Source organism: Schistocerca gregaria, chromosome 1 (genome assembly GCF_023897955.1).
Source record: "Schistocerca gregaria isolate iqSchGreg1 chromosome 1, iqSchGreg1.2, whole genome shotgun sequence".
In the NCBI taxonomy this organism is placed as follows: Eukaryota; Metazoa; Arthropoda; class Insecta; order Orthoptera; family Acrididae; genus Schistocerca; species Schistocerca gregaria.
In genome coordinates this window covers 7,629,974-7,652,232 of record NC_064920.1, presented here as the reverse complement: position 1 = coordinate 7,652,232, position 22,259 = coordinate 7,629,974, and the positions used below count along the sequence as shown (strand labels likewise).

The 22,259-nt window shown below is 49.2% G+C and overlaps 2 protein-coding genes across 2 annotated transcripts; both read left to right on the top strand.

The window, feature by feature from the left end:
• The first annotated feature begins 225 nt into the window (after nucleotides 1–225).
• On the top strand, nucleotides 226–18,343 carry LOC126284851 (uncharacterized). The gene is made up of 3 exons (XM_049984085.1): nucleotides 226–298; nucleotides 14,160–14,893; nucleotides 14,972–18,343. The coding sequence occupies exons 1-3, from the start codon at nucleotides 226–228 to the stop codon at nucleotides 18,341–18,343; spliced, it is 4,179 nt and encodes a 1,392-aa protein (XP_049840042.1).
• Nucleotides 18,344–18,724: 381 nt separating this feature from the next.
• On the top strand, nucleotides 18,725–21,681 carry LOC126284843 (uncharacterized). The gene is made up of 3 exons (XM_049984073.1): nucleotides 18,725–19,752; nucleotides 19,863–20,832; nucleotides 21,211–21,681. Exons 1-3 carry the CDS (start codon nucleotides 18,725–18,727, stop codon nucleotides 21,679–21,681), a joined length of 2,469 nt encoding a protein of 822 aa, XP_049840030.1.
• The last annotated feature ends 578 nt before the right edge of the window (nucleotides 21,682–22,259 follow it).

Sequence of the window (22,259 nt, the reverse complement as noted above, 5' to 3'; positions counted from 1 at the left end):
AGCTGTGTTGTTGTTGTTGTGGTTGTTGTTGTCGTCGTCGTTGTGGCCTGTCTGTTGTGTAGTGCTTCGGTGTGCTTGCGAAGCTGGCAACCCGCGGCTGCAGGCTGTCAGTTTGGTTGCTGATAGTCTAGGCGCCGTGATGTCTGGTGGAGAAGGCCACAGCAAAATAAACATTCGTAAAAAATTGTAAGCGCTCTCGCCGCATTCTTAGGCTTGTGCATAGACATGGATAAGAACGGTCGGCGAGGCGGAGGCCGTTGTCTCGAGGAAGACGTTGTCTCGGGGAAGCAGACTGGACGTAAGTCGGCCGAGCCCAGCCACGACAACAGACCCCACTGTCCCACTCCCCCCTCCCTGCCCTACCCTAGCCCGGCCTGGCTCTGTGCCAGAGGCTCTGAGCGGCACCGATCCTCCGTATCTCGGCGGCGGGTCGGTTGGCGTCTGCATACTCACGGTGCCGCCGACTCCCGTGTGATGCGCGGCCTCCACGTGGAGGAACACCTGCTAGCGGCGCCGTGGGATGTGAAATGCCTCGGCAGAGGGAAAGGTAGCCGAGTGTGTGTGTGTGTGTGTGTGTGTGTGTGTGTGTGTGTGTATTGTACCAGGGACCTAGAAACGATAGAGAGGCTTCGTCCGCCGTAGCCCTCACTGGTTCACAACCCCACAACAGGCTACAGCAGTCCATTCACCCCACCGCCGTCCCACCATCCCACACCGAACCCAGTGGACCCCCGCCCCCCCCCCCCCCCCCCCCACACACACACACCCAGGAAACGTCTGTCATATAAGACGAGTGGAACCCCAATTTTTGCATGGTAGAGTAATTATGGTGTACGCGTACGTGGAGAAAGTGCTTGCGCAGCTGTTCCAGTAAGTTTCGAGTGTGCAGCCGCAAGAAATCTCCTTCTTCTTCTAATATTTCGGCCGTATAACGTTCAGCCATCTTCATAGTGAGCCGCAAGACTGCCGCTCCACTGCTCCCTTCGTCCCTTTATACTCGTGTACCGAGCGACTGCGCATGCGGCCACAGATGCAAATGCGCCAGAGACGTGCATAATGCGCGAGTTGTATCTATGACTCCGCAGTCGATCTGTGTTGGCATACCGATGTATCGTTGTGAGCTGCACTGTGACGACGTCTTTGTGAGTTTATTACAGCAACTGCCGGATTCCATGATTTATCAAGATTGAAACCACTATCTCTATTAATTAAACTCGTCGTCAAGCGAGTTTCAATTGCCTCCTTCACTATCGCGTCCCAAAAGGATGAAGTAGTTGCCAAAATTTCGACGCTGTCATACAAGATACTGTGACCATTATCAATACAGTGCTCTGCCACTGCCGACTTGTTAGGTTGCAAAAGCCGTGTGTACCTACGGTGTTCTATACATCTCTCTTGGACAGTACGAGTTGTTTGTCCGATGTAAGAAAGGCCACATTCACATTGAATTTTGTAAACTTCAGATTTTCGGAGCAGCAAATCATCTTTGACGGAGCCCACGAGTGCAGCTGTCTTGGGTGGAGGACGAAAAATCACTTTTACTTTGTGTCTGCCGAGAATCCGTTCTATTTTAGATGAGAGGCTACCCACATATGGCAGGAATGCCATCGATTTAAAGGTTTCTTCATCTTCATCTGCTTTCTTTGTGGCCTTTTTCGGTTTCATTTTCATTGCCCTCTGTATTTGTTGTGGAGAGTACCCATTGTCTTCAAACACTCTTAGTAAGTGGGAAAGTTCATCTTGCAGACTGCTTTCGTCAGAAATAATATACGCTCTGTGGGTCAAAGTTCGGAGAACACTCATTGTGTGGGCAGGATGGTGGCAGCTATTTGCACGTAAATACAGATCGGTGTGCGTCGGCTTCCTATGCACTTTATGTCCCAAAGTGCCATCCTCTCTGCGCCGAACTAAAATATCCAAGAATGGAAGGCATCCCTCCTTTTCAATTTCCATTGTGAACTTTATTTGATCGTGGAGGGAGTCCAGATGTCTTAAGAAGTCTTGCAAGTTGTCTTCAACATGGGGTCAAACTACAAGGGTGTCATCTACATACCTCCAGAATACAGTGGGTTTCAAGTCAGCAGATTCAAGCGCCTTCTCCTCGAAGTCCTCCTTAAATAAATTGGCCACCAGGGGGGATAAGGGACTACGCATGGCGACTCCGTCCGTCTGTTCAAAAAATTCGTTGCTAAATAAGAAATATGTGGAGGTCAGAACATGTTTAAATAAAGCTGAAATCTCTTTGTCAAATTTCTTTCAGTAAGTTGTAGAGATTCTGGAAGGGGAACCTTTGTAAATAAAGCCACCACATCAGAACTAACTAATATATCAGACGGGTTAATTTTCAATGATTTCAGTGTACTAATAAAGTCAGCAGAATTTCTTATGTGGTGAGTACATTTTCCCACAAGAGGCCTCAACAATGATGCCAGATGTTTGGCAACGTCATAGGTCGGAGAGCCTATGTTACTCAGTATGGGGCGTAGAGGAACATCTTTCTTGTGGATCTTTGGTAGACTATAAAGTCTAGGAGGCACCGGATCACATGGTTTCAATCTCCGAACAACTTCTGGTGGAAAGGGAGAATCACTCAGAAGCGAAACAGTTTTCTTCGCCACTCGATTATTGGGATCCCTGCTGATCTTCCGGTACATGCTGTCACTCAATAAACTGTACATTTTATCATGGTATTGGTCCCGAGACAATAAAACAGTAGTATTACCTTTATCTGCTGGGAGTACCACCGTCTGAGTATCCAGGCGAAGGTTGCGTAGAGCAGCCCTCTCTGCCACATATGTATTGCTCCTTTGTGGGCGAGCCTTCATAATTGCATGGCATGTTTCACGTCTTGTTTCCTGTGCTGAATCCGAGGGATTGCGCACCAATCGCCGACATAGTGTAACTGAGTCGGGATAAGGGGAACCAGCCCGCATTGGCCGAGGCAGATGGAAAACAGGCGGCACTCCGGACCTCGACACTAATCCGCGGGGCGGGTTACTGCTGGAGACCGGCACGCCTTCCCGCTCGGGGAGCAGCGCGTTAGACCACGCGGCTACCCGGGCGGGCAACCGAGTGTGTACTGAACTTGCATGACAAAGTGGCATAAACGGTGAAGCGGGCGGTCGGCTCTTGACAACGTATTATGTTTCGGCGGCTGACAGAAGTATTTTACGAGTTCCATCGGGACTACACCTCATCTTCATCGATCTTCCACAAATTAGTGACATCACCAACCGCTCCGTGTTACGGAAAACGTTAGAGGAATTGGAAATCCCATCCAAAGACGTCCGACTAATTGCACCTTCCTACTTTCAATGGAATTGTCAGGTACGGTTTCGCAACCAACAATCGCTACCTTTTGAGGCGTAGCGCTTTATATTGATCCCTTGTTAAGTGAGAGAAAATAGCGTACAGACAGCTTCAGAAAGTGAGTCACGGTTATCGCATGACAGATGCGCTCTGAACCAGTAGCTAGGTGTAAGCTGACGCCGAAAGGTGTCATCATCTTAGGCACTACGAAATTATCAAGTAGCTAAAATATATTTTGGGAACAAAACTGTATTCATTGTGATCATTACGACTTTAATTAATCATTGCTAATTTGTTCATTAATCAGAATGATGATCTAAATGAAAAGTAAGCTATTAAATGATAATTTTTATGTCTATTAACTGGACGTGAGAACTGTGACTGTACAGGTTTACACTCTCAAGGAAATTTTGTAATGTAGAAGTAATCAGTTTATGGGACTGGGAAAACGAGAACTATCTTACGGTAATTCTGTTATTTAAAGAGGAAGTTATCTGGATCTTTGATTTCCAAACTGGTTCATTTAGTAAATTCTTTATAAGATGTATTAAGTTGTGATTGGTCAAAAGAGGCGGGATCTGCGGTTTGGCTACGATTTGTATCAGCCGACCACAGGAAGCACGTAGTCGCGTATTTTGTGAGCTAAACAACTGCTTTGGAAAATGTAAAGAGTTCAGTTCAGAGCTCCGTCATCATCGTGTTTAGATGAATAAATGTGATAATTTTCCAGAATAATGATTAAAATTTGATAGTGATGTGCTGAAAAATGGATGCGAACGTGTGAGAGAAACCAGCTCATGAAATTCCGATTTTAAAATATGAACTGTGAGTTTTTAGTAATCGAAATCCGCGTGGCATGTTCTACAAACCGTGAGAGCAAACTGAACATTCTTAGTGGTCGAATACTGTAATATTCGAGTGAGCATTCTGTTACAGACAATCCGTTTGGTAGTCCTTGGCTTGGTTTAATTACCACAAGGTGGCTAAAATGATACTTAAGATTGTCATGGGGTTGGCAATGTTTATTTATTAAACAATTGCCAATGAATCGAAGTTTTCGCTCACAAGGTACCTTACAATAAATCGCTCAGTTATCTAATCATAGTTTTGTTGCACCTGTTGCATTCGTATACAGCTGCTGGTTCTACTACAGCTTATTCAAGAGAACATCGTTCGTTTTCAACAGGGAAGGTGTGCGGACCGGACTATGGATGGAGAAACCACCGTGAGTTGAGTCAACACTATATCTGGAGAACGAGCACAATATAACCGCGACAGGTTGAGAGATCTAGGCTATGTCAGCAGCAACTAAAGAAGCAATCTGTGCCTTCGAGAGGAAGGTTCTTCGAAAGATCTACACGTTTACAGTACCACGCAAAGTAAACGGGAAAGAAGAACGAAAAAAAGACCTGTAGCAAGGTATGGAAAGTCACACATTGGCCGAATATTAGGGCGGAAGACGCTGCAGTGACTTGGGCACTTTCTTCGAGCTGAGGGATCCCTCCCTAACCGAGTCCTCCATTCTCAACTTTCTGGAAAAGGACCGAGGAGTGCGCGATGGAACTATGGACTACTAACAGTCCTCAGACAGGTGGAGCCGGCAGCGCTGGAGGATGGCACTGGAGACCGGCAACAATGGACGGCATCTTCAGTAGACACCTCCTCCTCCTCTCTGTCTGAGTCGAGTTCCTATTTAATTGTGCTGCTTGCAATTTATTTATAAGTGTATAGTTGTTTTTTCTTTCCTTCTGTTGTGTGTTTTTTCATTTCTTTTCTGCTGTAGGCCTTAAACGCACGTTTATGCGATAAATGACATTAAGTAGCTGTTTGCATTTACAGATCTTAAACGATTTACGTTTAAGCAACTTTTATTTAATTTTCAAATCGAATCTGCACAATATTCAAGTTCACATGCCCTTGGCCGCATGTAAGAGAATTTAATGACAGAAATGAACCAAAGCTTTTATCAAAATGATATCAAATGATATTATCTGTCTCTTTGTGTATGATCAACGTCGCATTCCGCCTACGGCGTCATGGATTTGTCTTGCCAGTAAGTTGTATTCGAAAGCACCGATCTCCTTATTACAAGTACTGCATTTTAAGTTGACGGGATGATAGTCGTTTGACAGCTACATACAGGTGTATCATAGTAGTGTAAACGCATACAGTTAATGTACACCATACTAGAAACATTACCGTCTCAGTAAACAAAGGCCCGCGAAGCGAACCGTTGGTGAGATAGCTGCTGTCTGCTTAACAGCCGCAACTGACGTGATTCTGTGCCAGTCCGTGGTGTGCTCTTTGTTTACATTTGTGAGACGTAGAGTTGTGAACAGAATGGATACGTCAGTACAGTACACAGAGTGTCACTCAAGCAATTGTTTGCGGAGCGTCAGTTGTGTTGAACGAGAGTGCTGCTGGTAACATGGAACATTACAGTAATGAAGATTCTGCGGATATGTATACTTGTGGTAGGACTAATGGCAATGTACGAGAGGCTGCAAGCTTGTGCAAAGAAGCGTACCCTGCCCGAAGGCACCCCTACAGTCGAATGTTTAAAAGTTCCACCAACGTCGAAGTGGAAGTGGAAGATCTGCACGTGCTGCGAGAGCGTGTAGATCTGCATGAATTACACGTGTGACTGTAGATGTTGTACTGCAAACAGTCGAACACTCTCTAGGAAGCTCGACAAAGAGACTCGCCACACGAATTCCTGGAACGAGTCCCAGGAGTGTTTATGAGGCGGACGATGGTCCGAGATTAACGTTCTCCCAGAGGATGCAACAAGAAGCGACCTTCATTTTGATAATAATACACTCCTGGAAATGGAAAAAAGAACACATTGACACCGGTGTGTCAGACCCACCATACTTGCTCCGGACACTGAGAGAGGGCTGTACAAGCAATGATCACACGCACGGCACAGCGGACACACCAGGAACCGCGGTGTTGGCCGTCGAATGGCGCTAGCTGCGCAGCATTTGTGCACCGCCACCGTCAGTGTCAATCAGTTTGCCGTGGCATACGGAGCTCCATCGCTGTCTTTAACACTGGTAGCATGCCGCGACAGCATGGACGTGGACCGTATGTGCAGTTGACGGACATTGAGCGAGGGCGTATAGTGAGCATGCGGGAGGCCGGGTGGACGTACCACCGAATTGCTCAACACGTGGGGCGTGAGGTCTCCACAGTACATCGATGTTGTCGCCAGTGGTCGGCAGAAGGTGCACGTGCCCGTCGACCTGGGACCGGACCGCAGCGACGCACGGATGCACGCCAAGACCGTAGGATCCTACGCAGTGCCGTAGGGGACCGCACCGCCACTTCCCAGCAAATTAGGGACACTGTTGCTCCTGGGGTATCGGCGAGGACCATTCGCAACCGTCTCCATGAAGCTGGGCTACGGTCCCGCACACCGTTAGGCCGTCTTCCGCTTACGCCCCAACATCGTGCAGCCCGCCTCCAGTGGTGTCGCGACAGGCGTGAATGGAGGGACGAATGGAGACGTGTCGTCTTCAGCGATGAGAGTCGCTTCTGCCTTGGTGCCAATGATGGTCGTATACGTGTTTGGCGCCGTGCAGGTGAGCGCCACAATCAGGACTGCATACGACCGAGGCACACAGGGCCAACACCCGGCATCATGGTGTGGGGAGCGATCTCCTACACTGGCCGTACACCTCTGGTGATCGTCGAGGGGACACTGAATAGTGCACGGTACATCCAAACCGTCATCGAACCCATCGTTCTACCATTCCTAGACCGGCAAGGGAACTTGCTGTTCCAACAGGACAATGCACGTCCGCATGTATCCCGTGCCACCCAACGTGCTTTAGAAGGTGTAAGTCAACTACCCTGGCCAGCAAGATCTCCGGATCTGTCCCCCATTGAGCATGTTTGGGACTGGATGAAGCGTCGTCTCACGCGGTCTGCACGTCCAGCACGAACGCTGGTCCAACTGAGGCGCCAGGTGGAAATGGCATGGCAAGCCGTTCCACAGGACTACATCCAGCATCTCTACGATCGTCTCCATGGGAGAATAGCAGCCTGCATTGCTGCGAAAGGTGGATATACACTGTACTAGTGCCGATATTGTGCATGCTCTGTTGCCTGTGTCTATGTGCCTGTGGTTCTGTCAGTGTGATCATGTGATGTATTTGACCCCAGGAATGTGTCAATAAAGTTTCCCCTTCCTGGGACAATGAATTCACGGTGTTCTTATTTCAATTTCCATGAGTGTATTTTATTTAGAGATGAAGCAGAGTTCACTCTTGATGGTTCAAATGGCTCTGAGCACTATGGGACTCAACTTCTGAGGTCATCAGTCGCCTAGAACTTAGAACTACTTAAACTTAACCAACTTAAGGAGATCACACACATCCATGCCCGAGACAGGATTCGAACCTGCGACCGTAGCCGTCGCGCGGTTCCAGACTGTAGCGCCTATAACCGCTCGGCCACCCTGACCGGCTCACTCTTGATGGTGTTCTTAATTATCGCAATCTCACGTCTGGAGCCATCTAACCTTCCACTCACATGCTGTGCACGGGACTTCTCATCAGCGACGTGTCTCATTGAATGCGATGTTAGACGTACCTGGTGATCATCTTATTGAGCCGTACATGTTACTACATTTATGCTCACGAAGTAACGACAAATGCAGAATGTGGTGCCACACAACGTGGCACTACACCAAAGTGGCGCTAATAGCATAGAGACATAGGGAACACACGAGACACAGACCTGTAAGTCCACGGTATTGCTGAGAATTTGAGAAAACCGTCATGAAACGCATGTGCTACAAAACGCCACTGTTTCCATCGCATGTACCCAGACATCAATATGGGATATGATCACCATGCACATGTACACAGGCTACACAACGGGTTGGAATACTCTGGATGAGGTGGTCGAGTAGCTGCTGGGGTATAGCCTTCCATTCTTCCACCAGTGCCTGTCGGAGCTCCTGAAGTGTCCTAGGGGGTTTGAAGACGTGCAGCGATCCGTCGACCGAGAGCATCCACACGTGCTCGATGGGGTTTAGGTCTGGAGAACAGGCAGGCCACTCCATTCGCCTGATATCTTCTGTCGCAAGCTACTCCTCCACGATGGCAGCTCGTTGGGGCCGTGCGTCATCATCCATCAGGAGGAAGGTGGGATCCACTGCACCCCCGAAAAGGCGGACATCCTAGTGCAAAATGACGTCCTTATACACCTGTTACAGTTGCTCTGTCAAAGACATGCAGGGGTGTACGTGCACCAATCATAGTCCCACCCCACACCATCAAACCACCACCTCCATACAGGTCTCTTTCAAGGACATTATGCGTTTGGTGGCTGGTTTCTGGTTCTGACAATTCTAGGTAGGTTACCTTACGTTGGGAAGGGAAGGGAGTGAGACAGGGTTGTAGCCTATCCCCGATGTTATTCAATCTGTATATTGAGCAAGCAATAAAGGAAACAAAACAAAAGTTCGGAGAAGGTATTAAAATCCATGGAGAAGAAATAAAAACTTTCTGGTTCGGCGATGACATTGTGATTCTGTCAGAGACAGCAAAGGACTTGGAAGAGCAGTTGAACGGAATGGACAGTGTCTTGAAAGGATGGTATAAGATCAACATCAACAAAAGCAAAATGAGGATAATGGAATGTAGTCGAATTACGTCGGGTGATGCTGAGGGAATTAGATTAGGAAATGAGACACTTAAAGTAGTAAAGGAGTTTTGCTATTTGGGGAGCAAAATAACTGATAATGGTCCAAATAGAGAGGATATAAAATGTAGACTGGCAATGGCAAGGAAAGCGTTTCTGAAGAAGAGAAATTTGTTTACATCGAGTATTGATTTAAGTGTCAGGAAGTCGTTTCTGAAAGAAGAGAATAGAAGCTTTTGAAATGTGGTGCTACAGAAGAATGCCGAAGATAAGATGGGTAGATCACATAAGTAGTGAGAAGGTATTGAATAGAGTTTGGGAGAAGAGGAGATTGTGGCACAACTTGTCTAGAAGAAGGGATATTTTGGTAGGACATGTTCTGAGACAACGAGGGATCACCAATTTAGCATTGGAGGGCAGCGTGGGGGGTAAAAATCGTAGAGGGAGACCAAGAGATGAATACACTAAGCAGATTCAGAAGGATGTAGGCTGCAGTAGGCACTGGGAGATGAAGCAGCTTGCACAGGATAGAGTAGCATGGAGAGCTGCATCAAACCAGTCTCAGGACTGAAGATCACAACAATAACAAATCTTACGTTACGTATATTGTGCGTGAATAAAATGACAAATGTAAAAATTTTATTTGTTCTGATCCGTACTTGCCTAAGTTCGATACTTTATAGTTCCTAAATCTAAATTTGTTGTATTGTGCTTGCCTGTCTTTTAATATTCTGGCCGGCCGAGCAATGTATAACAGTATCTTGTGTGTTGTTATGTTTTATAGATTTCTGGCCAGGGGAGCCAAATATACAGTACCTGTAAGTCGGCAGATGTTTAGTTTGGGGAAGGGAGTCATGTATGAAGTAAATGCAGTGATGCATCTAAGTATTCTACATCCTTTGCAAGTGGAGCCAACTGTGCCATCCCCTCCTGTTCTATCGAAGTTTAACCTGACATTACAAGATATAACACGCTTACTGTTACCATCCTTACCGTCTTTCACTTTAGACAAAGTATCCATAACCTGAAAAAAATAATGTTTCTTTGGGAATGGAGATTTTTATAAACGATTGTACTGTATAATGTGACTGCGTTTTAGATGAAATCTATTACTGAACTGAATTTAATTTGAAAGTTAATTATCGTTTCTGCACCATGCAAACAACGTAGCTACATGAAGTGCCGTCTCTTTCGTCTGGAGGAATATGCTGTAAATCTAGTAAAATGAATAATGCGTTCTTTTATTACATAGTGATGACTTGACATGATCATTAGTTATGTGGTTTCTATCTGTGTAGAAATAATTTCTTAAAATATTCAGCTCAAAAACACAGGAAACTCTAAACAGGTCGTACATGTTGAATAATCACGGTGACATAAAGTGATTTATATTTTGCATATACTAATACATTATGTTAACAGCAGTTATTTTTAATATTAGTGTAAAAATATTGAAAATAAGAACTAATATTAAAACCATAAAATAAAAGGAATTAACCCGAGACTAAATGAATAACATTCGCTTATGTTGCTAGATTTGTTACTGGCAGACTCGAAATAACACGAGGTTTGCCCACTAACTACAGCTCTTTTTTTTTTTTTTAAAGTTGTCAATGTTCTGATTGGTTTGATGAGGGGCGCCACGAATTCCTCTCCTGTTTCATATTAGAGTAGCACTTGCAACTTCCAACCTCAATTATTTGCTGGATGTATTCCAATCTCTGTCATCTTCTTAAGTTTTTGTCCTCTACATCTCCTTCTAGTACCATAGAAGTTATTCCCCGATGTCTTAACAGATGTCCCATAATCCTGTCCCTTCCCCTTGTCAGTGTTTTCAACATATTTCTTTCCTCTCCAATTCTGTGCAGAACTTCCTCTTTCCTTACGTTATCAGCCCACATAGTTTTCAGCATTCGCCTGCAGTACCACATCTGAAATGCTTCATCTCTTTTCTGTTCCGATATTCCCACAGTTTCACTACCATGCAATGCTGTGCACCAAACCTACACTCTCAGAAATTTCTTCCTCAAATTAAGGCATACGTTTCATACTAGTAAACCTCCCTTGGCCAGGAATGCCCTTTTCGCCAGTGCTGCTCTGCTGTTGATATCCTCCTTGCCACGTCTGTCATTGGTTATTTTGCTGCCTAGATAGCAGAATTCCTTCATCTGCTTCGTGACCATCAATATCGATGTAAAGTTTCTTGCGGTTTTCATTTCTGCTGTTTCTCATTAGTTTCGTCTTTCTTCGATCTATTCTTAATCGATATTCTGTACTCATTAGACTGTTCACTCCATTCAGCACAGCTTGTAATTCTCCTTCACTTTTACTCAGGATGGCAATGTCATCAGCGAATCGTATCAGTGACATCATTTCACACTGAATTTTGATTCCACTCCTGAACGTTTCTTTTATTTCCATCATTGCTTTTTCGATGTACAGATTGAACAGTTCTTGGCCGTCCACTCTTATTAATCACTCTTGCCTCTTGTACTCATTGTGTATTACGCTTCTCTCCCTAAAGCGTACCCCAATTTTTCTCAGAATTTCGAAGACATTGCACCATTTTAAGTTGTCGAATGATTTTTCCAGGTCAACAAATCCTATAAACGTGTCTTGATTTTTATTTAGTCTTGCTTCCATTATCAGCCGTAACGTCAGAATTGGCTCTCTGGTGCCTTTACCTTTCCTAAAGCCAAACTGATAGTCATATAACACATCATCAATTTTCTTTTCCATTCCGCTGCATTTTATTACTGTCAACAACTTGGGTGGATGAGCTGTTAAGCTGACTGAGCGATAATTCTCGCACTTTTCTGCTCTTGGATTCTTCGCAGTTGTGTGGATGATATTTTTCCAAAAGTCAGATGGAATGTCGCCAGGTTCATACATTCTTCACACCAACGTGAATAGTCAGTTTGTTGCCACTTTCTCCAGTTATTATAAAATGCTGATGGAATGTTATCTCTCCCTTCTGCCTTATTTTATCTAAGGTTCTCCAAAGCAGATCCCCTATCTTCTTTAAATCGACTCCTGTTTCTTCTTCTATCAAATCAGACAAATCTTCCACCTCATAGAGGCTTTCAATGTATTCTTTCCATGTATCCGTTCTCTCCTTTTCATGTAACAGTGGAATTCCCGTTGAATTCTTAAGGTTCCCATGCTTGCTTTTAATTTTGTTTTGACGTTCCTAGATGCTGGGTCAGTTCTTCCGACAATCGTTTCTTTTGCAATTTTTCACATTTTTAAGCTGTCATTTCACCTTAGTTTCCCTGCACTTCTCTTCAATGACTAGTTTTTCTGTATTCCTGAGTTTCCCTGTGCATTTTTGTACTTCCTTCTTTCATCTATCAACTAAAATATTTCTTCTGTTACCCGTGGTTTCTTTGCAGTTACCTTCTTTGTATCTGTGGTTTCCTTGCCAGCTTCTGTGATTGTCCTTTTCAGAGATATCCATCCCTCTTTAACTGTACTACGTACTGAGTTGTTCCTTGTTGCTATATCTATAGCCTTAGAGATCTTGAAGCGTACCACGTCATTCGTTACCACTACGGTATCGCATTTCTTTGCGTATTGATTCTTCCTGACTAATCTCTTAATTACAACTATATCTAGTTCTAGACCTATTGTTACTGTACTGTTCTACATTGCCCACACTGGTACGTGCGTGACTTGGCAATCCTCGAGCCTAGACATTCAGTGTGGTTGGCCATAGCATTCTTCCTTTCTTTCTTTACTTCCTTATATATAAAAGTTTCCCTAATGAAATTCGTATGTTCCTATCATTACGTTTAATGGAGGAAATGATTACTGTGAGCTGTTGGCGTTATGTTAATATTCAGAATGTCTACTTGACCTTATTTACTGAAATCCCTTTTAGATATTCTGTGTGCGATCATATTAACTGTAGTCCATAAGTTTTGGTTACTTCGAACTGTTTGCAGATCGCTGTCACTCTGTCTGCAGTCTCTCTCTACCTGAAAAAGGGGACAACTGAAAGCGACGTGATCAGCGGAGCCTTCCTCTCGACATTTACTGACTGGCGTGTTACTACATCCCGATACAAATGTTTGGGATGTGGGCTGTGACCTGTTAAGAGGCGCACCTCGTGTGCCGCAGTTTGAGCCTGCTCCTAATGGCAGGGAATATATCGCCAAGCCGGCTTGCAGTGCTTCTGGTGTCCCAGTTATACTGACATCCACCTAACTTCCAGGCTCGTAAATTTCTTTTCTCAGTAACATGAGCTCTTGTGTTTTCGCACACACGATCATATTGTCCACTCCTCAGCCAGTACGTACCGAAGTATCCATCAAACATATATCAGCAGGTGTAGTGGGGTGTGCTGCGCTAAATTCGTTGTAGTATTGTTGTAGGTTTTTAGCTACGTAGTGTGAGGCCGTGCCTCACGTAAGCGTCAGAAGCGACAGACAGCCAGCGAGGTCTGAATGCGCGACATTCCAACACAAACACCAGCATCGGGTGGAAAGCTCGGGTGTGCTGCGTGCGAGCGACCATCTCCCGCTACAAGATGGCTCCTTGCAGCCGACCAGCTGTTTCTATAAAACGGCGTCGCTGAACTGTAGAATACTGTGGCTGGAGAGTAAGGCTATAAGATTAGTTTTACTTAGGAAAATAAAGCGAAAAGGAATGCTGTTCTTGAAATTTACACAGGCAGTAATCTTCACGGAGGGTTTCATGACTTGTAACGTCGACTACGAAGACCGCCAGGCATATTCCCCGAATACACGTCAATGATCAGAGAAGCATTCGACTGTCTCGTCAGTAAATTAAAGGCGAATGTCTCTTCACGGGTCAAGAACTTTTAACAGCCTTTAAATACAAAAGAATGAAGAATGCCTCGGAGATATAGTCGTGGTGTATCGGTAACATGCTCTGTTTGCAACTGCGGTTAATGTAACAACCTGGGATTGGGCCCGAGAACCTATTTTATTTTAACTGACTCCGCTACAGAAATTCTTCCAATCCATATGCGGCAACAGCAAACCAGTGGTTAACAGTATTGGTTAAAAAGAGTCTTGGTTGCAATTTCTTGCCACGTATTCTAAAATTTCTTGTAAATGTGGTAGTACAGTTGTCTTCACCTAGCGCAACTGCACTGTATTTCTGCTCGGACGGTAAACTATAGCACTGTATTCGCAGTGCATTTGCTGTGCTTTCTGTGCATCTGCGTATCGCAGAGGGTTCACAGGCAAGGCAGAGTGGCTTCAGGTCTGCTACCGGCATCGCGTGGGCACAAAGAAGGAAGGCTGAGGTATTTCCCGAGAGCCAGGAAGTGTGCCTAGGACTAGAGCCCGCCAGAAGGAAGGCTGAGGTATTTCCCGAGAGCCAGGAAGTGTGCCTAGGACTAGAGCCTGCCAGAAGGAAGGCTGAGGTATTTCCCGAGAGCCAGGAAGTGTGCCTAGGACTAGAGACCGCCAGAAGGAAGGCTGAGGTATTTCCCGAGAGCCAGGAAGTGTGCCTAGGACAAGAGCCCGCCAGAAGGAAGGCTGAGGTATTTCCCGAGAGCCAGGAAGTGTGCCTAGGGCTAGAGCCCGCCAGAAGGAAGGCTGAGGTATTTCCCGAGAGCCAGGAAGTGTGCCTAGGACTAGAGCCCGCCAGAAGGAAGGCTGAGGTATTTCCCGAGAGCCAGGAAGTGTGCCTAGGACTAGAGCCCGCCAGAAGGAAGGCTGAGGTATTTCCCGAGAGCCAGGAAGTGTTCCTAGGGCTAGAGCCCGCCAGAAGGAAGGCTGAGGTATTTCCCGAGAGCCAGGAAGTGTGCCTAGGACTAGAGCCCGCCAGAAGGAAGGCTGAGGTATTTCCTGAGAGCCAGGAAGTGTGTCTAGGACTAGAGCCCGCCAGAAGGAAGGCTGAGGTATTTCCCGAGAGCCAGGAAGTGTGCCTAGGACTAGAGCCCGCCAGAAGGAAGGCTGAGGTATTTCCCGAGAGCCAGGAAGTGTTCCTAGGACTAGAGCCCGCCAGAAGGTAGGCTGAGGTATTTCCCGAGAGCCAGGAAGTGTTCCTAGGACTAGAGCCCGCCAGAAGGAAGGCTGAGGTATTTCCCGAGAGCCAGGAAGTGTGCCTAGGACTAGAGCCCGCCAGAAGGAAGGCTGAGGTATTTCCCAAGAGCCAGGAAGTGTGCCTAGGACTAGAGCCCGCCAGAAGGAAGGCTGAGGTATTTCCCGAGAGCCAGGAAGTGTGCCTAGGACTAGAGCCCGCCAGAAGGAAGGCTGAGGTATTTCCCGAGAGCCAGGAAGTGTGCCTAGGACTAGAAACCGCCAGAAGGAAGGCTGAGGTATTTCCCGAGAGCCAGAAAGTGTGCCTAGGACTAGAGCCCGCCAGAAGGAAGGCTGAGGTATTTCCCGAGAGCCAGGAAGTGTGCCTAGGACTAGAGCCCGCCAGAAGGAAGGCTGAGGTATTTCCCGAGAGCCAGGAAGTGTGCCTAGGACTAGAGCCCGCCAGAAGGAAGGCTGAGGTATTTCCCGAGTGCCAGGAAGTGTGCCTAGGACTAGAGCCCGCCAGAAGGAAGGCTGAGGTATTTCCTGAGTGCCAGGAAGTGTGCCTAGGACTAGAGCCCGCCAGAAGGAAGGCTGAGGTATTTCCCGAGAGCCAGGAAGTGTGCCTAGGACTAGAGCCCGCCAGAAGGAAGGCTGAGGTATTTCCCGAGTGCCAGGAAGTGTGCCTAGGACTAGAGCCCGCCAGAAGGAAGGCTGAGGTATTTCCCGAGTGCCAGGAAGTGTGCCTAGGACTAGAGCCCGCCAGAAGGAAGGCTGAGGTATTTCCCGAGAGCCTGGAAGTGTGCCTAGGACTAGAGCCCGCCAGAAGGAAGGCTGAGGTATTTCCCAAGAGCCAGGAAGTGTGCCTAGGACTAGAGCCCGCCAGAAGGAAGGCTGAGGTATTTCCCGAGAGCCAGGAGGTGTGCCTAGGACTAGAGCCCGCCAGAAGGAAGGCTGAGGTATTTCCCGAGAGCCAGGAAGTGTGCCTAGGACTAGAGCCCGCCAGAAGGAAGGCTGAGGTATTTCCCGAGAGCCAGGAAGTGTGCCTAGGACTAGAGCCCGCCAGAAGGAAGGCTGAGGCATTTCCCGAGAGCCAGGAAGTGTGCCTAGGACTAGAGCCCGCCAGAAGGAAGGCTGAGGTATTTCCCGAGTGCCAGGAAGTGTGCCTTGGACTAGAGCCCGCCAGAAGGAAGGCTGAGGTATTTCCCGAGAGCCTGGAAGTGTGCCTAGGACTAGAGCCCGCCAGAAGGAAGGCTGAGGTATTTCCCAAGAGCCAGGAAGTGTGCCTAGGACTAGAGCCCGCCAGAAGGAAGGCTGAGGTATTTCCCGAGAGCCAGGAGGTGTGCCTAGGACTAGAGCCCGCCAGAAGGAAGGCTGAGGTATTTCCCGAGAGCCAGGAAGTGTGCCTAGGACTAGAGCCCGCCAGAAGGAAGGCTGAGGTATTTCCCGAGAGCCAGGAAGTGTGCCTAGGACTAGAGCCCGCCAGAAGGAAGGCTGAGGCATTTCCCGAGAGCCAGGAAGTGTGCCTAGGACTAGAGCCCGCCAGAAGGAAGGCTGAAGTATTTCCCGAGAGCCAGGAAGTGTGCCTAGGACTAGAGCCCGCCAGAAGGAAGGCTGAGGTATTTCCCGAGAACCAGGAAGTGTGCCTAGGACTAGAGCCCGCCAGAAGGAAGGCTGAGGTATTTCCCGAGTGCCAGGAAGTGTGCCTAGGACTAGAGCCCGCCAGAAGGAAGGCTGAGGTATTTCCCAAGAGCCAGGAAGTGTTCCTTGGACTAGAGCCCGCCAGAAGGAAGGCTGAGGTATTTCCCGAGAGCCAGGAAGTGTGCCTAGGACTAGAGCCCGCCAGAAGGAAGGCTGAGGTATTTCCCGAGAGCCAGAAAGTGTGCCTAGGACTAGAGCCCGCCAGAAGGAAGGCTGAGGTATTTCCCGAGAGCCAGGAAGTGTGCCTAGGACTAGAGCCCGCCAGAAGGAAGGCTGAGGTATTTCCCAAGAGCCAGGAAGTGTGCCTAGGACTAGAGCCCGCCAGAAGGAAGGCTGAGGTATTTCCCAAGAGCCAGGAAGTGTGCCTAGGACTAGAGCCCGCCAGAAGGAAGGCTGAGGTATTTCCCGAGAGCCAGGAAGTGTGCCTAGGACTAGAGCCCGCCAAAAGGAAGGCTGAGGTATTTCCCGAGAGCCAGGAAGTGTGCCTAGGACTAGAGCCCGCCAGAAGGAAGGCTGAGGTATTTCCCGAGAGCCAGGAAGTGTTCCTAGGACTAGAGCCCGCCAGAAGGAAGGCTGAGGCATTTCCCGAGAGCCAGGAAGTGTGCCTAGGACTAGAGCCCGCCAGAAGGAAGGCTGAGGCATTTCCTGAGAGCCAGGAAGTGTGCCTAGGACTAGAGCCCGCCAGAAGGAAGGCTGAGGTATTTCTCGAGTGCCAGGAAGTGTGCCTAGGACTAGAGCCCGCCAGAAGGAAGGCTGAGGTATTTCCCGAGAGCCAGGAAGTGTGCCTAGGACTAGAGCCCGCCAGAAGGAAGGCTGAGGTATTTCCCAAGAGCCAGGAAGTGTGCCTAGGACTAGAGCCCGCCAGAAGGAAGGCTGAGGTATTTCCCAAGAGCCAGGAAGTGTGCCTAGGACTAGAGCCCGCCAGAAGGAAGGCTGAGGTATTTCCCGAGAGCCAGGAAGTGTGCCTAGGACTAGAGCCCGCCAGAAGGAAGGCTGAGGTATTTCCCGAGAGCCAGGAAGTGTTCCTAGGGCTAGAGCCCGCCAGAAGGAAGGCTGAGGTATTTCCCGAGAGCCAGGAAGTGTGCCTAGGACTAGAGCCCGCCAGAAGGAAGGCTGAGGTATTTCCCAAGAGCCAGGAAGTGTGCCTAGGACTAGAGCCCGCCAGAAGGAAGGCTGAGGTATTTCCCAAGAGCCAGGAAGTGTGCCTAGGACTAGAGCCCGCCAGAAGGAAGGCTGAGGTATTTCCCGAGAGCCAGGAAGTGTTCCTAGGACTAGAGCCCGCCAGAAGGAAGGCTGAGGTATTTCCCGAGAGCCAGGAAGTGTTCCTAGGACTAGAGCCCGCCAGAAGGAAGGCTGAGGTATTTCCCGAGAGCCAGGAAGTGTGCCTAGGACTAGAGCCCGCCAGAAGGAAGGCTGAGGTATTTCCCGAGAGCCAGGAAGTGTGCCTAGGACTAGAGCCTGCCAGAAGGAAGGCTGAGGTATTTCCCGAGAGCCAGGAAGTGTTCCTAGGACTAGAGCCCGCCAGAAGGAAGGCTGAGGTATTTCCCGAGAGCCAGGAAGTGTGCCTAGGACTAGAGCCCGCCAGAAGGAAGGCTGAGGTATTTCCCAAGAGCCAGGAAGTGTGCCTAGGACTAGAGCTGCCAGAAGGAAGGCTGAGGTATTTCCCGAGAGCCAGGAAGTGTTCCTAGGACTAGAGCCCGCCAGAAGGAAGGCTGACGTATTTCCCGAGAGCTAGGAAGTGTGCCTAGGACTAGAGCCCGCCAGAAGGAAGGCTGAGGTATTTCCCAAGAGCCAGGAAGTGTGCCTAGGACTAGAGCCCGCCAGAAGGAAGGCTGAGGTATTTCCCGAGAGCCAGGAAGTGTGCCTAGGACTAGAGCCCGCCAAAAGGAAGGCTGAGGTATTTCCCGAGAGCCAGGAAGTGTGCCTAGGACTAGAGCCCGCCAGAAGGAAGGCTGAGGTATTTCCCGAGAGCCAGGAAGTGTGCCTAGGACTAGAGCCCGCCAGAAGGAAGGCTGAGGCATTTCCCGAGAGCCAGGAAGTGTGCCTAGGACTAGAGCCCGCCAGAAAGGATGGCTGAGGCATTTCCTGAGAGCCAGGAAGTGTGCCTAGGACTAGAGCCCGCCAGAAGGAAGGCTGAGGTATTTCTCGAGTGCCAGGAAGTGTGCCTAGGACTAGAGCCCGCCAGAAGGAAGGCTGAGGTATTTCCCGAGAGCCAGGAAGTGTGCCTAGGACTAGAGCCCGCCAGAAGTAAGTCTGAGGTATTTCCCAAGAGCCAGGAAGTGTGCCTAGGACTAGAGCCCGCCAGAAGGAAGGCTGAGGTATTTCCCAAGAGCCAGGAAGTGTGCCTAGGACTAGAGCCCGCCAGAAGGAAGGCTGAGGTATTTCCCGAGAGCCAGGAAGTGTGCCTAGGACTAGAGCCCGCCAGAAGGAAGGCTGAGGTATTTCCCGAGAGCCAGGAAGTGTTCCTAGGGCTAGAGCCCGCCAGAAGGAAGGCTGAGGTATTTCCCGAGAGCCAGGAAGTGTGCCTAGGACTAGAGCCCGCCAGAAGGAAGGCTGAGGTATTTCCCAAGAGCCAGGAAGTGTGCCTAGGACTAGAGCCCGCCAGAAGGAAGGCTGAGGTATTTCCCAAGAGCCAGGAAGTGTGCCTAGGACTAGAGCCCGCCAGAAGGAAGGCTGAGGTATTTCCCGAGATCCAGGAAGTGTTCCTAGGACTAGAGCCCGCCAGAAGGAAGGCTGAGGTATTTCCCGAGAGCCAGGAAGTGTTCCTAGGACTAGAGCCCGCCAGAAGGAAGGCTGAGGTATTTCCCGAGAGCCAGGAAGTGTGCCTAGGACTAGAGCCCGCCAGAAGGAAGGCTGAGGTATTTCCCGAGAGCCAGGAAGTGTGCCTAGGACTAGAGCCTGCCAGAAGGAAGGCTGAGGTATTTCCCGAGAGCCAGGAAGTGTTCCTAGGACTAGAGCCCGCCAGAAGGAATGCTGAGGTATTTCCCGAGAGCCAGGAAGTGTGCCTAGGACTAGAGCCCGCCAGAAGGAAGGCTGAGGTATTTCCCAAGAGCCAGGAAGTGTGCCTAGGACTAGAGCTGCCAGAAGGAAGGCTGAGGTATTTCCCGTGAGCCAGGAAGTGTTCCTAGGACTAGAGCCCGCCAGAAGGAAGGCTGACGTATTTCCCGAGAGCTAGGAAGTGTGCCTAGGACTAGAGCCCGCCAGAAGGAAGGCTGAGGTATTTCCCGAGAGCCAGGAAGTGTGCCTAGGACTAGAGCCCGCCAGAAGGAAGGCTGAGGTATTTCCCGAGAGCCAGGAAGTGTGCCTAGGACTAGAGCCCGCCAGAAGGAAGGCTGAGGTATTTCCCGAGAGCCAGGAAGTGTGCCTAGGACTAGAGCCCGCCAGAAGGAAGGCTGAGGTATTTCCCGAGAGACAGGAAGTGTGCCTAGGACTAGAGCCCGCCAGAAGGAAGGCTGAGGTATTTCCCGAGAGCCAGGAAGTGTGCCTAGGACTAGAGCCCGCCAGAAGGAAGGCTGAGGTATTTCCCGAGTGCCAGGAAGTGTGCCTAGGACTAGATCCCGCCAGAAGGAAGGCTGAGGTATTTCCTGAGAGCCAGGAAGTGTGCCTAGGACTAGAGCCCGCCAGAAGGAAGGCTGAGGTATTTCCCAAGAGCCAGGAAGTGTGCCTAGGACTAGAGCCCGCCAGAAGGAAGGCTGAGGTATTTCCCGAGAGCCAGGAAGTGTGCCTAGGACTAGAGCCCGCCAGAAGGAAGGCTGAGGTATTTCCCGAGAGCCAGGAAGTGTGCCTAGGACTAGAGCCCGCCAGAAGGAAGGCTGAGGTATTTCCCAAGAGCCAGGAAGTGTGCCTAGGACTAGAGCCCGCCAGAAGGAAGGCTGAGGTATTTCCCGAGAGCCAGGAAGTGTTCCTAGGACTAGAGCCCGCCAGAAGGAAGGCTGAGGTATTTCCCGAGAGCCAGGAAGTGTGCCTAGGACTAGAGCCCGCCAGAAGGAAGGCTGAGGTATTTCCCGAGAGCCAGGAAGTGTGCCTAGGACTAGAGCCCGCCAGAAGGAAGGCTGAGGTATTTCCCGAGAGCCAGGAAGTGTTCCTAGGACTAGAGCCCGCCAGAAGGAAGGCTGAGGTATTTCCCAAGAGCCAGGAAGTGTGCCTAGGACTAGAGCCCGCCAGAAGGAAGGCTGAGGTATTTCCCGAGAGCCAGTAAGTGTTCCTAGGACTAGAGCCCGCCAGAAGGAAGGCTGAGGTATTTCCCAAGAGCCAGGAAGTGTGCCTAGGACTAGAGCCCGCCAGAAGGAAGGCTGAGGTATTTCCCGAGAGCCAGGAAGTGTGCCTAGGACTAGAGCCCGCCAGAAGGAAGGCTGAGGTATTTCCCGAGAGCCAGGAAGTGTGCCTAGGACTAGAGCCCGCCAGAAGGAAGGCTGAGGTATTTCCCGAGAGCCAGGAAGTGTGCCTAGGACTAGAGCCCGCCAGAAGGAAGGCTGAGGTATTTCCCGAGAGCCAGGAAGTGTGCCTAGGACTAGAGCCCGCCAGAAGGAAGGCTTAGGTATTTCCTGAGAGCCAGGAAGTGTGCCTAGGACTAGAGCCCGCCAGAAGGAAGGCTGAGGTATTTCCCGAGAGCCAGGAAGTGTGCCTAGGACTAGAGCCCGCCAGAAGGAAGGCTGAGGTATTTCCCGAGAGCCAGGAAGTGTGCCTAGGACTAGAGCCCGCCAGAAGGAAGGCTGAGGTATTTCCCGAGAGCCTGGAAGTGTGCCTAGGACTAGAGCCCGCCAGAAGGAAGGCTGAGGTATTTCCCGAGAGCCAGGAAGTGTGCCTAGGACTAGAGCCCGCCAGAAGGAAGGCTGAGGTATTTCCCGAGAGCCAGGATGTGTGCCTAGGACTAGAGCCCGCCAGAAGGAAGGCTGAGGTATTTCCCGAGAGCCAGGAAGTGTGCCTAGGACTAGAGCCCGCCCGAGCGCACGTCCTGACTGGTGCAGCACAGCCCAGCAAGAGTGTGCTGCAGGCCAGCCTAGAGCGGGACGCTGTGTGTCGCTAACTAGAGAGCGTTGTATTACGAGATGGGTGACTGCACTGTACAACTACGGAATGTGCGTGACTGAATAGGTGTTTTAAATCTCTACCAAACAGTATTTACAATGTGGTTCTCTATACACTAATCACAATTCTGGGGATGGGTAGCAGTGAAACAGTGATCACACACATGACTTCAACATGAGGAATCAGTAACAACCAAACACAGAGCATCAGCTATGGCATCACTGTGAATGACAAGTTTAAATGTAGAAGTCGTCAATCATTTTCAGACAGCTGTTTGGAAACGCTTCACAATACTGCAAAACTCTTCCAGTTTCCTTGTGTTGTGGCTGTCTTTTATTTCAATCACCCTGTGTGTGTATTGTGGGAGCATCAGCAAGAACACGACTTTCACCGTACGTTGTCTAGTTTTCTGTGAGAGCCAATGGCTCAAAACATGTTAATGTCAGTTTAGAACCTGACGCAGATGTTGAAGTGTTGGTGGAAAAAACAGAGTGTGTGCAATGTGGCTTACGCTGCTTGGACATGTTACAGCAGACAGAACAATGTTTCAGACTGGGGCGTGGGAGCCCTCTCTTA

Bases quoted from the DNA above. Each gene is read 5' to 3' on its own strand.
- LOC126284851 (XM_049984085.1), top strand. From the start codon at position 226: ATGGATAAGAACGGTCGGCGAGGCGGAGGCCGTTGTCTCGAGGAAGAC. The intron at 299-14,159 runs GTAAGTCGGCCG...TGCGTATCGCAG, and splicing joins CTCGGGGAAGCAGACTGGAC to AGGGTTCACAGGCAAGGCAG. The intron at 14,894-14,971 runs GTATTTCCCGAG...CCCGAGAGCCAG, and splicing joins CCGCCAGAAGGAAGGCTGAG to GAAGTGTTCCTAGGACTAGA.
- LOC126284843 (XM_049984073.1), top strand. From the start codon at position 18,725: ATGGCTGAGGCATTTCCTGAGAGCCAGGAAGTGTGCCTAGGACTAGAG. The intron at 19,753-19,862 runs GTATTTCCCGTG...GCCCGCCAGAAG, and splicing joins CTGCCAGAAGGAAGGCTGAG to GAAGGCTGAGGTATTTCCCG. The intron at 20,833-21,210 runs GTATTTCCCGAG...CCTGAGAGCCAG, and splicing joins CCGCCAGAAGGAAGGCTGAG to GAAGTGTGCCTAGGACTAGA.